The sequence below is a fragment of the Acinonyx jubatus genome, chromosome B3, assembly GCF_027475565.1.
Source record: "Acinonyx jubatus isolate Ajub_Pintada_27869175 chromosome B3, VMU_Ajub_asm_v1.0, whole genome shotgun sequence".
Lineage (NCBI taxonomy): Eukaryota > Metazoa > Chordata > Mammalia > Carnivora > Felidae > Acinonyx > Acinonyx jubatus.
In genome coordinates, this window is record NC_069386.1 from 61,757,350 (window position 1) to 61,769,841 (window position 12,492).

The following is a 12,492-nucleotide window of genomic DNA, read 5'->3' on the forward strand; positions in this document are numbered from 1 at the left end:
CGGATCTGACAGGGAGTCTGTTCATTGTGTCTGTCTAGGTTTCCCTATATAAATCTGTGTCTGCTGGTCTCTCGGAGCGGTGGAATGGGCTCCCCCGGACAATCGAGGATGAATGATGACAGAGGCCAAGAGATGAACAGCATCTGTTACTTTTGGGAGTTAAGACACCTGGGTAATTTGTGCAGAAACTCTTGCTATGTAATTATCTGTCCTTGACTTCCAGGCAGGAAATTAAAAATGTTGGGACCCGTAATCATTGTGAATAAAGGGGCTCCTCCTCCCACTCACTAGACCCATGGGGGAGGAGGAAGCCTGGCTGGGACTGATTGAGCAATAGCCATGCATGCTTTTCTTGGTCCTGGTTTCCCCTGTACAGTATGGGGAGTGGTGGCCCTCTCCTTCCTGAGGTTCAGCAAGGAAGGAAATTATTGATGAGAAGGGGGGAACCTGTTAAAGGTCACTGTTTCATGAGTGCCATCACCCGATTCTGTACACAGCAGACCTTTCAGGCACGTGGCCCAGGGGCGCTGGGATTTCCTTTGCATATCCCCACAGTCCCAGCACCTGAAATCCCACCATTAGAGCCTTTGTTTAATGTTGCCCAAGTTTCTTCCAAAGATGGAGTGTGACGTATGTAATCATTTGTCATGAACCTGTTAGCATGATTTAGCTGCCAGATGGGTTGCCTCTGTGCGGTTAGCTGAGGTCAGTGAGAGACTAGGGTTTTGGTGGGGGTGGAGGGGAGGGTGTTTGGAGGACTGAAATTTGTACTCGGGGCACTGCCTGAGTAGGAGGGGGAAATAATGATGAAACACAGCCTTCCTACCAGGCTTTCTCACTTATCAAGTACTTTTATATACATTATCTCATTTAACTCCCGCAGAGCAGTGGAGGAAGACATTCCCATTTTACTGTTGAGGAAATGGAGGCCATAGGGATCAGAGAGGTGACTTTCCTTTAGAGACAGCCATGCTGAGCCAATTGTCTCAGCCAATGCTGAGTTGGGCCTCGAATCCGAGGATTAAGGACCAGAAGGCAGGATTCTGCCAGTGCGTGTGGTGGTGGGGTAGGGCTTGGGATGGGGATACATACCAATGAGGAAGGAGGGGATGGTGATAGATGGAGAGTGGAGTCCCGGGTTTTTCTACTCTGCCCAGAGTTGGCCAACTCTTCCCTCCCTTCTCACCATCTCCTGCTCCCTTCCCAGCACCTCTTTGGGACATCTGAAAGTTTCAGGCTGTGCTCATTTGCCTCTCCTGCACAGAGACGGAGCATCAAGGTGGGTGGCCCTGAAGGCAATGCGCCCAGATTCAAATCTTCATTCCACCTCTTACCGGTGTGACCAAGGCACTTCATTTCGCCTCAGCCGGAAGATGAGCATAAAACAATGCTCACCTCACAGGATCATTATGAGGGCTCAAGAGAGAATCTATTTAAGGCACCTAAAGTGAACCTGGCACTTAGTAAATTCTCAATAAGTGTAAGTGAGCTGTTATCTGAGAAAAAAGCAATGCCTCCCCTAATGCAGAACGGGGTCTGCTTCCTGTGACCCCAGCACCTAGAGTAGTGCCTGGCATGAGAGGGTGCTGATTTAGTCCTTGCTCAATGATCGACAAACGTTCGTGTCCGTGACGCAGACACCTCTAGCCTCGGTAGAAGTGATTTTGAAAACTTTGGATGTCCTTATGTCTCTGGTGATGGGACAAGGACTGGGAAGTTTGGGACTCCCTGCAGCTGCACTTGTCTGGCGAGGTCAGGGCGTCCCCTGCTGGCCCCAAATTGCCGCTGCATGCAGTGGGGCTCTCTCGCCCCTGAGATGCCCGCCTGGAGGGAGGGCCCTTAGGAGAGAAGAAGTAGCTCTCATAATTTTGGAAGTGGGAGTGACCATAGCAATCAAGTCTAAGTCCTTAACCTAATGGTGAAAAAAAAATTTTTAATGTATCTTTTCAGTGCTTACTGAGTCAGTCTCTTGCAAGGATTATCTTACTGAAACCCGAAAACAATCCTTCGGGGTAGGTACTATGCAGAGCAAACAGAAGATAAGTAACTGGAACAAGGTCCCACACAAAGTAAGGGACCAGCGGCTGACCCAGGTCCCCTGACCCCCAGTCCAGGGCTCTCATGCTCTTTCTCCAGGACACTAAATCCAGGACTTCACCGGAGTGGCACAGGAAGAGCAGAAGTCCCCAGAGCCCAAAGTCTCTCAAGAAGATACACTGTGAACACTTGTCGATGGACTGACTGAAGGAAAGAATAAAGGAATGGTAGGTCCAAGTATCTGGTTGGATTCGGTCCAGGGAGTGTGGTTGCCATGGCTATAGAGAGGCTATTTGCTCACACTGGGCACTACATAGACTCCCAGGACATACCCTCACCTCCCTCTGGCCATCTCTAGGATGCCTCCACCAGAGCTAACCACCTCCAACAGACTCAGGGGGTCTCCAGGTCTTAGGACCACACTCCTGTCACCCTGAACCCAAACCCACCCAATTCCATTCTCTGCTGCATTTTCCTGATTCCCTCTTTCCTTCCCTCATCCTGAGCTGACCTCAAAGTCAGCGCACTGTGCCTACATGAGACAGTTCAGAACCTGTGGCCCTCCCTCAGAGTGAAATTGGAAAGCAGTCAAACTAACACAACATCTGGCAAGGTGGGCACAAATCCATGCGTGCTGCGTTGTGATCTACTCCCGTGGAATGAATCCACTTGACAAAGAGGAAGGGAGAACAGCCCCAATTCCCATCTAAGTGACTGGGGTGTACTAATGCATACCTTAGCTCATTTTCTGCTTCCCATGGCACAATGAGACAGGCCCTTGAATCACATCCCTATTTTACTGGTGAGGAAATTGAGGCACAGAAGAATTTAAGTAAATTTGGAATAAGCAAAAAAAAAAAAAAAATTAATGGGGTGTTTCCAATGGAAAACTACGTGCTGTTTAGAGGCACACCATTCTGTGCCATTCGATTATAGACTTCCATTGCCTTTCAGGCAGTTTGCGACTCTGTAGGTTATAGAGAACTGATGGCAAAGATTCTTGTCTCTGGATATGCAAATGAATTCTGTTCAACCGTCCTGTCTTGTGGAAAATTCAAATTTTCTTCCATTACAAATTCATTTCAATATTTCTGTTCTATAAATATGTCTGTTCTTTGGATTCTCCTTTGAATGGGTTGCAATATCTACCTGGTTGTCTCAGTAATAATAATAAGAGACGTAGAACTTGAATATGTGTATGAGAGTCATGACTTCACCTCTTTTTTTTTTTAAGTTATCTTCGGGGTGCCTGGGTGGCTCAGTTGTTAACCATCTGACTTATGCTCAGGTCATGATCTTGTGGTTCATGGGTTCGAACCCCTTGTTGGGCTCTGTGCTGACAGCTCAAGAGCCTGGAGGCCGCTTCAGATTCTGTGTCCCCTCTCAGCTCCTGCTCACACTCTGTCTCTCTCTCAAAAATAAACAGTAAAAGTTAAAAAAAAAACTACTTATAAAATTATCTTTTCACAAGGGTCATGTTATTTGCCTCCAGTCATGTGGACAAGCAGAGGTAGAGCTGGGATTCAAACTCAGGCCACCAGAACGTGGTATCTGTGTTTATCATCATCACTCTATATTCCAGGCATCGCAAAGCTTAATTGCATTAAGTAACTAACTGCACCTGTAAATTAATCAACCTTAACCTCAATAAGGCCCTTGACCGTTAAGTCAAACCCAGTCCTAAATAACACCTAGTAAACAAAACTGTAGTCTGTCTGAGGAAAGGACACGTGTGACCAGAGCATTCGGTAGGGATGATCTCAGGCGGCACAAGCAGGACACCCACTCCTCCTCACCCTTGGGCCCCTATGCTGCTGAGAAGCATGGGGGATTTTTCTCTCCCAGGTTTTCCGTAGCAGCTAAGGCTGGTCAAGTAGATGCTGGTGTTCTAGTGCTGCTTGGACCTTTGCTGAAGCATGGGGGATTTTTCTCTCCCAGGTTTTCCGTAGCAGCTAAGGCTGGTCAAGTAGATGCTGGTGTTCTAGTGCTGCTTGGACCTTTGCTGAAGGCTTCAGGATGTGGGAGGGGATTTGGGAGCCATTTTTATTTCCCAGTTCTCCTGGGGTGAGGAAGAAGGAGCAGGAAGGTGTCTGGCCGCGTGACTTGGAGACGGTGACCCAGCTTCCAAGGGCCAAAAGCCACCGACTTAATGGCAAGGTAGGATTTGGGGTGCTTAAAAACATTAAAATTTAACCATGTCTTGTTGACATAGTCTTTTAATTTCATTGTTCACTGGGCTGAGTGCATTCCTGACTGACCATAAACAGTTCCATTTGTTTCTCATTGAGGAATTTGTTTTCAGATATATATTTTTACAAAGCAATTCACTTTATTATTGCTTTTATTATTTTTATTTTTATGTATTGTTATTTTGTTTTGTTTTGTTTTTTTATATTTTAATAACAGATGTTATTTTGTTTCATAGGAGTTGTTTTTGTGCTGCCTTTCATTATTTAATGATACCGGTTTCCCACCTATGAATATGGTATTACATACACTTGTTCATAAAATGAGTCAACTTAAAGAAAAACATTAGCCAACAATACAGGTGATATTAGGATAATGGCGGAAATCAAGATGGTGGTATCCAAATGATGGAATGTGGCTGTAAAAACAGTAACACTGTTGTTTACTGCCATTATTGAGCACTCATTACTGCTAGCATCAATGTTATTGACATATTCTGTAGTGCTATCCAATAAAATGTATCATAATAGAAATGCTCTATATCTGCACTATCCAAGCCTCATGTGGCTATTGAATCCTTGAAATATGGTTAGTGAGATTAAAGAACTGAATTTTTCTTTTGTTTAATTTTATTTAAGTTAAATTTAAGTATCCATATTTGCCCTATATGAGCAAGCCTAAGGCTCTTAAATTTAGTATTTTATAAAATCTTTATAACATATATGAGTATTATTGTCATTTTGTTGATGAAGAGATTTGGAACCTTGAGAGGTTGCCTGAGGTCACGTATTTAATAGGTAGCAGAGGTAAGATCTGAACCCAGATCCACTGGACTTCAGAACAGGTGCTCTTAGTCACTTCCCAGAGAAAAATAGAGTCCAAAGGACACCCTTTCAGTAGCTGAATTATACTGGGCCAAGTGTGATGCTAAAACTGGAAGACTTGGGTATTTCTCTTACTGGAGTGGTTTGTTCTGTCATGGGACAGGCTTGAGATGTCATGCTGGATGGCTGGCAGGACTGTTGACTCTTTACTGGAACTGAGGTGTGACTGAGCCCATGGGAAGATGAGGCCCCAGATGAATAATGGCCTTCAGTGCTCCTTAAGGGCAGGGCCATTTCCTTCACCTAGGCGCCCCCAGGACCAACCTCATGGCTCGAAAGAACATTGCTCAATGTTCAATGAACGATAGAATTTCAGAGTACATTGGTCACCATTTAGGCCAACCCATAGATCAACACAGCACTGTACCTGGTTCCATGTAAACTCATGACACAAATATCAAGTGGGCCCTTACATTCCCTGGCAATCTGACAACACATCTCAAATATGTTCACTCTCTGATGATTTCACACTTTCTTTCAAATGTCCAGCACCCTTTGCCCACTTCTCACCTTAGGCTATTGATTCTGTGTAGCAGACCGAAGCTGGCTTTTGGTTCGCTAGGATCTGAATCTATTTGTAATCTCTATTATGTGGTCTTGGTGAAAAGCAAGTAAAATAAAAGGGTCACTCTCTCACCTGTCCCCAGGACTTAGGCTCAAGCTTAGACCTACAGTTGGCCAAACTGGGGATCCCAACTAGGACTCTGACTTCTGAACTAGTGATACCAAGACCCAGGGCTTTTTAAAGGCTATTCATAGTGGTGGTCATCACAGAGTGGTCCTGTGCTGGCAGCCCAATAGGAGGAATATTCACCAGACTATTCTCATCTGTTCTAGTTTCATGACGTATGAAGATGACTCCCTAATTTTTATGTATAACTTTTACCTCCCTGCTGGGCTCTAAATATGTATATTCAGCTGCTTTTTTGATAGTTCCACTTGGACATGCATGATGTAGTGATTTGTAAGAAATATATATTTGGTCATTCAGATGACCAAATATTCAGAATATATTTCTCAGATATATTTGGTCTTCATCCATGGTTCCTGAAAACACCTCAGAGTCATAAAGGTGAAATGGGTGTCTTGTTATTAACATTTATCATATCCTTTAATAAACTGAGAAATTTAAGTGTTTCCTTCAGTTTTGTGAGCTGCTGTAGCAAATTTATCAAATCTAAGGTGGAGGTCGTTGGAATCCTTTGGGCTAGCAACTAGCATTTGAAGTGGGAGGTCAAGGTACAGTCTTACAGGACTGAACCCTTAACCTGTGGATTCTGATCCTATCTTTGGGTAGATAGTGTCAGAATTGCTTGGTGTTGTGTGTGTGGGAATCCCCCCACTGCCCCGCTGGCCCTGGAATTGGGTCTGGGAACCCTAAAAGAACATGTAATCTTAGTTATTACATGACCAAGACAAAACTCTTAATCTTCTTACAAAACTTTTTACTTCCCTGGTTTTTCCTACCTTACTTAGTAAATGACACCACCAACCATCCATTTGCTCCAGTCAAAAACTTTTGATTCATTCCTGATTTCTTTTTCCTTGCAATGTTCACATCTAATTGAGCCTGAATCCTGTTGACTCTACCTTCAAAGTATATCCTCATCTGATTGCAAACGTACTAATACCTGCACTTTTGCAGTAACCTCTGTGGTAGCCCCTTCAACTCAGCAAAGATGTCTATGGCCCAATACTGGGAACCTGTGAATATGTCACCTTACATGTTTAAAGGACTTTGTGGATGTGATTAAATTAAGGATCTTGAGATGGGGAGATTATTTAAAAGGCCCAATGTAATCACAAGGTCCCTATAAGAGGGAGAGGCAGTAGGATCAGAGTAAGTAGCAGGAGATGTACTGGAAGTAAGAGGTTGTAATAAAGCGAGGAAGGGGCCACAAGCCAAGAAATGAAGGTGACTTCTGGTAGGACAACGAAACAGATTTTACCCTCAAGCTTCCAGATGCAACGCAACCTTGCAGACTCATTGATTTTAGATTCCTGACCTCTAGACCTATAAAAGAGCAAAATCATGTTGTTTTAGGTGTTTAAGTTTGTGGTGATTTGTTACAGCAGCAATAGGAAGCTAATACAACCCTCTAATTGGTCTCCCCATTTCCTGCCTTGTCCTTCCGCAGTGCATTCTCCACACCACAGATAGGGGGTGGGGTGGGAATCTTTTAAAATGTAAATTAAGTTGTCACTGTCCTTTTTAAAACTTCCTTAACAAGAAGCTTCTCTTGGGGCTCCTGGGTGGCTCAGTTAAGCATCTGACTCTTGATTTCATCTCAGATCATGATCTCACAGTTCATGAGTTCAAGCCCCATGTCAGGCTCTACGCTGCCAGTACAGAGTCTGCTTGGGATCCTCTCTCTCTCCCTCTCTCTGTTCCTCCCCTGCTCTCTCTCTCTCAAAATATATAAACTTAAAAAAGTTTTTAAAGCGGTGCCTGGGGAGCCTGAAGCCTGCTTTGGGTTCTGTGTCTCCCTCTCTCTCTGCCTCTGTCCCACTCGTACTGTGTGTGTGTCTCTCTCTCTCTCAAAAATGAATAAACATTAGCATTTAAAAAAAAAAAAACAAGAAGCTTCTCTTTGTGCTTGCAACAAAATCCAAAATTACACGGCCATAGGCCCTATGTGAGCTGGTCACCTGCAATCTCTCCAACCTCTCCATATTCGTTCACTCCTCCTTGTGCATATAGAGCAATTTGCTCCCCTGTTGGGGCTTCTGTTCTAGCCATTCCCTGTGTCTGAAACACTCTGTCCCCAGATCTTTGAATGGCTGCTCCCTTTAGCTTTTAGGTCAAAGTTCTACTCTAAGAGATTTCCCTGACCCCAACCTCACTCTCATTTGTATCACCCTAGTGAGTTGTCTTCACAGCACTCAGCATCTGAAGCTATTCTTACTTATTTCCTGCCTATTCTTTGAACCCAAGTTCCAGGAAACCAGGAACTTAGTTTATCTTGCTGAATCCCCATCCCCTACAACAGTGTTTGGCACAGGCAGGAGGCCCTCAGTAAAACCCCCTTGCATGATTAAATGCTTGACTTCACAGAGGGCCTAGGGTTCAAATTGGCTCCTGGCAGAACTGGGGCCTGATATGCAGGTCTTCTGACTGAATCCAGAGGTAAAACCAAGACTGGGCTCCAGTCCCTCATGCTAGAGTTGGGGTCAGCCTTTAGGGCCACCCAGCGGGGTCAGAGTAGACGGAGAGTTCAGAGGACCACCGTGGGAATTTATTATAATGATGACAATGATAATGGAAACAACAATAACAAAACAGCTAATGCTTATCGGGCACTTTCTGGGTGTCAGGCACTATTTCAGGTAAATTCCAATAAACTCATATACTCTTCACAACAATTGTTGTGAATTGGATACCATTATTACAGGCTGAGGGAACTGAAGCACTGAACTGTCATGTAATTTGCTCAACATACACTGAATATACAAAACTACACGTTTCCATCAAATCCCTCTTCCACGCTCCCTCACATCGACACCACGACCGGACCGAGAACGCCCCGTCTCAGAAAACCCCTACTGCTCCAGGGCCCTGTGGGTGGTTCCTCTCCTGGGAAGGAGGGGGCGTCGCAGAGCGCAGGCGCGGGCGGAGGGAGGGGCGAGGGCAGAGGCAGGGATTGGTGGAAGAGAGTTGAACCCTAATAGCGGAAGTCCCGCCCAGCCTGGGTGAAACTTCCGGCTCCAATTCCTTGGGTCTTATGCTGACGCAGGGGAGCTAGCGGCGCCGGGATGGTGCTGCTGGAGAGCGAGCAGGTAAAGCCAGAGCTGTGTGGCCGAGGGATGGATGTAGTTTGGGGCTTAGCTCGGGACCTCTGTCTCCTGCTGCGGGAGGGACTAGGACTTGACGGGGAGAGGATTTGGGACTGCTTAACGGGGCCTGGCTTATGTTCCAGTTCCTGACGGAGCTGACCAGACTCTTCCAGAAGTGCCGGTTGTCGGGCAGCGTGTTCATCACCTTGAAGAAGTGTAAGCAGCTCTCCACGCGGCAGGGTCAGAAAGAAGCTGGGAGGCCGAGTGATGCCCCGGCCGGGGTGCCAGGTGTTCCCAGTTTCCGGAGCCGAGGGCGGAGTCCGTCTGCCGCTCATCCCCTCCGTCCCCTACCTTCCTTTTCCTGTAGTGTGCACTTTCAGGGCTGGGGGACGGAAGCATTAGGGATTGTGGTGCGTGCGATCCCCGGCACTTAGCCACCCAAACTGGTTCTGGTTACAGTGTGCCCCAAATAGAGCCTTTTTTTGGTCAAGGATTCCAAACCCCGCCGTTAGTGAGATTTAAGCTGCTTTTCTGTTACTATGTTCCCGTCGTGGGAGTAGCAAGTAGTTTCCCAAGGTTTGGCCAAGCTGTTGGTGATAGCGGATGATGTAGTTATCAGAACTAGAGCAGTGGAGGTGAATTACGTATCGTCTTCCTATGCCTTTCATGCTCACTTTTTGTCTGCCTGTTAAGGTCTGTGGCTGTGTTCATCAGGATGTATTTTTCATGCAGATGACGGTCGAACGAAACCCATTCCAAAGAAAGGTTCTGTGGAGGGCTTTGAGCCCTCCGACAACAAGTGTCTGTTAAGAGCTACTGATGGGAAAAAGAAGATCAGCACCGTGGTGAGTTGGATTCGTGATACTACAGTTTTGGAGTTAGAAGACTTGAACCTCACTGAGGATGGGGCATAGCTGAAGCAGGTTTTTGTTTTTAAGGTTTGTAAGGGTTTAGCTCTCCCGCTGTTTTGGGATGGGGGCCTTCTTTTAATACCTTAGTAGTAGGAAAGTCAAGAGCAAAATTAAATTGAAAAAGTCAAACATTTATTCTACTGAAGTTTTTGTGGAAATAAAATTAGCAGATCGGTCCTTATAGTGGCATTGTAAGGAGGAATTGGCATAAATATTTGATGCCTAATTCCCTTACCGTGTTGGGCCTTCAATGAACAGTTTCTTGGTACCAGATGATTTTACTATTAAGCTGATTATTTCCTTGTGTTTGTGGTTGACATAGCAAATATGTAGCAACAAGACTTCCTGGATTCTGAATGAATTACTTCTTTCCTTTGCTGGGGCAGAACCACAGTGCCCTTTAATTACATCAGTATAGGGTCCTTACGAGAATGTAGACCATAATTGGTTGATAAATTTCCCTTTGTCAGTTATCTTGAGAGGACTTTTATAGTAATGCAAACTTGTGGATTTAAAAAATAAACTCGGGTATCATGAAACGCGAAAACTTTAGGAATCTTCAGAAGTAGAATTTCTCTTGTGTTGGCTTGCATTTTGTTTAAATAGGCCTGAATTAATGGAAGTAGGTTTAACATAAGGTGGGGAGGAAGTAGTTTAAATGTAATTTGCACAAAAGATTAAAACAAAGTTCGCTGACATCTCTAGAATCCAGGGAGAAAGTCGGTGCCACGTGTGTAAGAAACTTCAGAGGGAGGAGCATAGCTTCTTTAGGAGCCCCCTTCTACCTCTTTCTCGTCTTGGTACAATTCTCAGGTGGAAAAAAGTACAGAGCTGCTTTGCTTCTTCCTCTGGCAAAGTAGAGTAGGAAAACAGCCATTGGTGTATTATGACCCCTAAAATTGGAAGGAGATTTTTTCGAGATTACACTGTTAGGTTGTTTTCAAGAGGTTTTGTTTTAAGATGTTATGTTGTTTTCACGAGTTGTTGCCTGGGGTGAGACAGAGGATTCTTATATGAGTAATAAGGGTGGACCTTTTTTTTTTTTTTTCCTTCCCCTTTCCAGGTGAGCTCCAAAGAAGTGAACAAGTTCCAGATGGTGAGTTTCTGGTGTACCCTATATGCCCTTTCTCAGGGCAAGGGTGAGCACAAATTGAACAGTGGGTTAAGAATGATATTTCTTACGTTTTGTCAGTAGGTTGAGTGAAACCGCCAGGCTCTGAATTTTGCTTTCAACACCGATGTTGTCTTCCGTTTTAGTTTTTTAAGGTAGATGTTGCTTTCTGCTTCAGATTTGTTCTCTGTAGTATAGTTAAACAAGAAGTTGCCTGCAGTTTTCCCTTTTGGCTTAAAAAATGTCAGAAGCTGCTGTCACGTGAGAGAGGGTGTTTTCCTGTCACACCAATTTTCCGTAGTATACACGTGTCCCATTGTCTTAGGTGCTTTATCAAGTAGGTAGTCTTTCTGATGCTGACTACCCTGAATTCATTATGGAAATGAGGCAGCTGCTCCACCCATTTGCAACTCTTCCCACTAAGTGGGCGCTGTGTGTCTTTTAGGCTTACTCCAACCTACTGAGAGCTAACATGGATGGGCTGAAGAAGAGGGACAAAAAGAGCAAGAGTAAGAAGAGCAAAGCGGCACAGTGAAGGGCACCAGGTTTCCTGCTTTCACCAACTAACCGCCGAACTACTAGTTTTCCTTTGGTTTTTACTTTGGGCCGCAGAGCTAGGTTTCTGGTTCCCCTGTAGTAACTTTTCCTGGGAGATTAGGGTCATTTTGGGTGGAAGAAGGGCTGCAGTGTTTACAGGGTAGTTGTAAGGAGCCAAGTGTATTTTAGCATTGGCTAATTGGTCTGTGTTGCATGGTTGTATGTCCCCGGATCATAAAGTCTCTGTAGCGCTCTGTGTGAAGAACAATGGATCATTAAACTTCTGTTTATCCGCACTGACCATATCTTATTTATTACTTTTCCCACCCCCTCTTAATAGTCTGTGGCAATGATTACTAACCTGTGTTCTAGGTTATTGGAATTAAAACCTGACAGTTTTATAAAAAGTTGTGCTATCTCATGGGTAGTCTTCCCAACGGGCCGTATAATTTAACATCATGGTTCCTTTGGCAAATTTGAATGGGTTCTCATAGCCAAATGAGACTTTGCTTAATTGCCTTAAAGATAAACATATTACAGAATAGCAGGAATAACGATTCCAAGTTAAAAATGGTATCGGATTTCTTGAAGCCCTTTGGTTTGGACATTTTCTGGGGAGGGGAAAAAGAATCTTTAATTTTTTCAAGAGAGCAACTTGCATGATGGGTTATTGGACAACCTCTGTCAGATTTCTTTTTTTTTTTTTAATTAAAAAAAATTTTTTTTAACGTTTATTTATTTTTGAGACAGAGACAGAGCATGAACGGGGGAGGGTCAGAGAGAGGGAGACACAGAATCTGAAACAGGCTCCAGGCTCCGAGCTGTCAGCACAGAGCCCGACGCGGGGCTCGAACTCACGGACCGCGAGATCTTGACCTGAGCCGAAGTCGGCCGCCCAACCGACTGAGCCACCCAGGCGCCCCTCTGTCAGATTTCTTAATGTTTACCCACATCCAAAGGAAAAATAGTGTAAAAATTCCAGAATAGTTAACAGTGTTACAGTTGTTTCAGATGTACAGTATAGTGATTCAGCAATTCTGTACATGACTTA

At 44.7% G+C, this 12,492-nt stretch overlaps 1 protein-coding gene across 1 annotated transcript; it reads left to right on the forward strand.

Moving 5' to 3' along the window:
• Positions 1 to 8,746: 8,746 nt before the first annotated feature.
• Positions 8,747 to 11,737, forward strand: SRP14 (signal recognition particle 14). Its single transcript, XM_015064939.3, has 5 exons — positions 8,747 to 8,885; positions 9,026 to 9,098; positions 9,615 to 9,727; positions 10,857 to 10,889; positions 11,350 to 11,737. The coding sequence occupies exons 1-5, from the start codon at positions 8,862 to 8,864 to the stop codon at positions 11,437 to 11,439; spliced, it is 333 nt and encodes a 110-aa protein (XP_014920425.1). The 5' UTR covers positions 8,747 to 8,861; the 3' UTR covers positions 11,440 to 11,737.
• Positions 11,738 to 12,492: the final 755 nt, after the last annotated feature.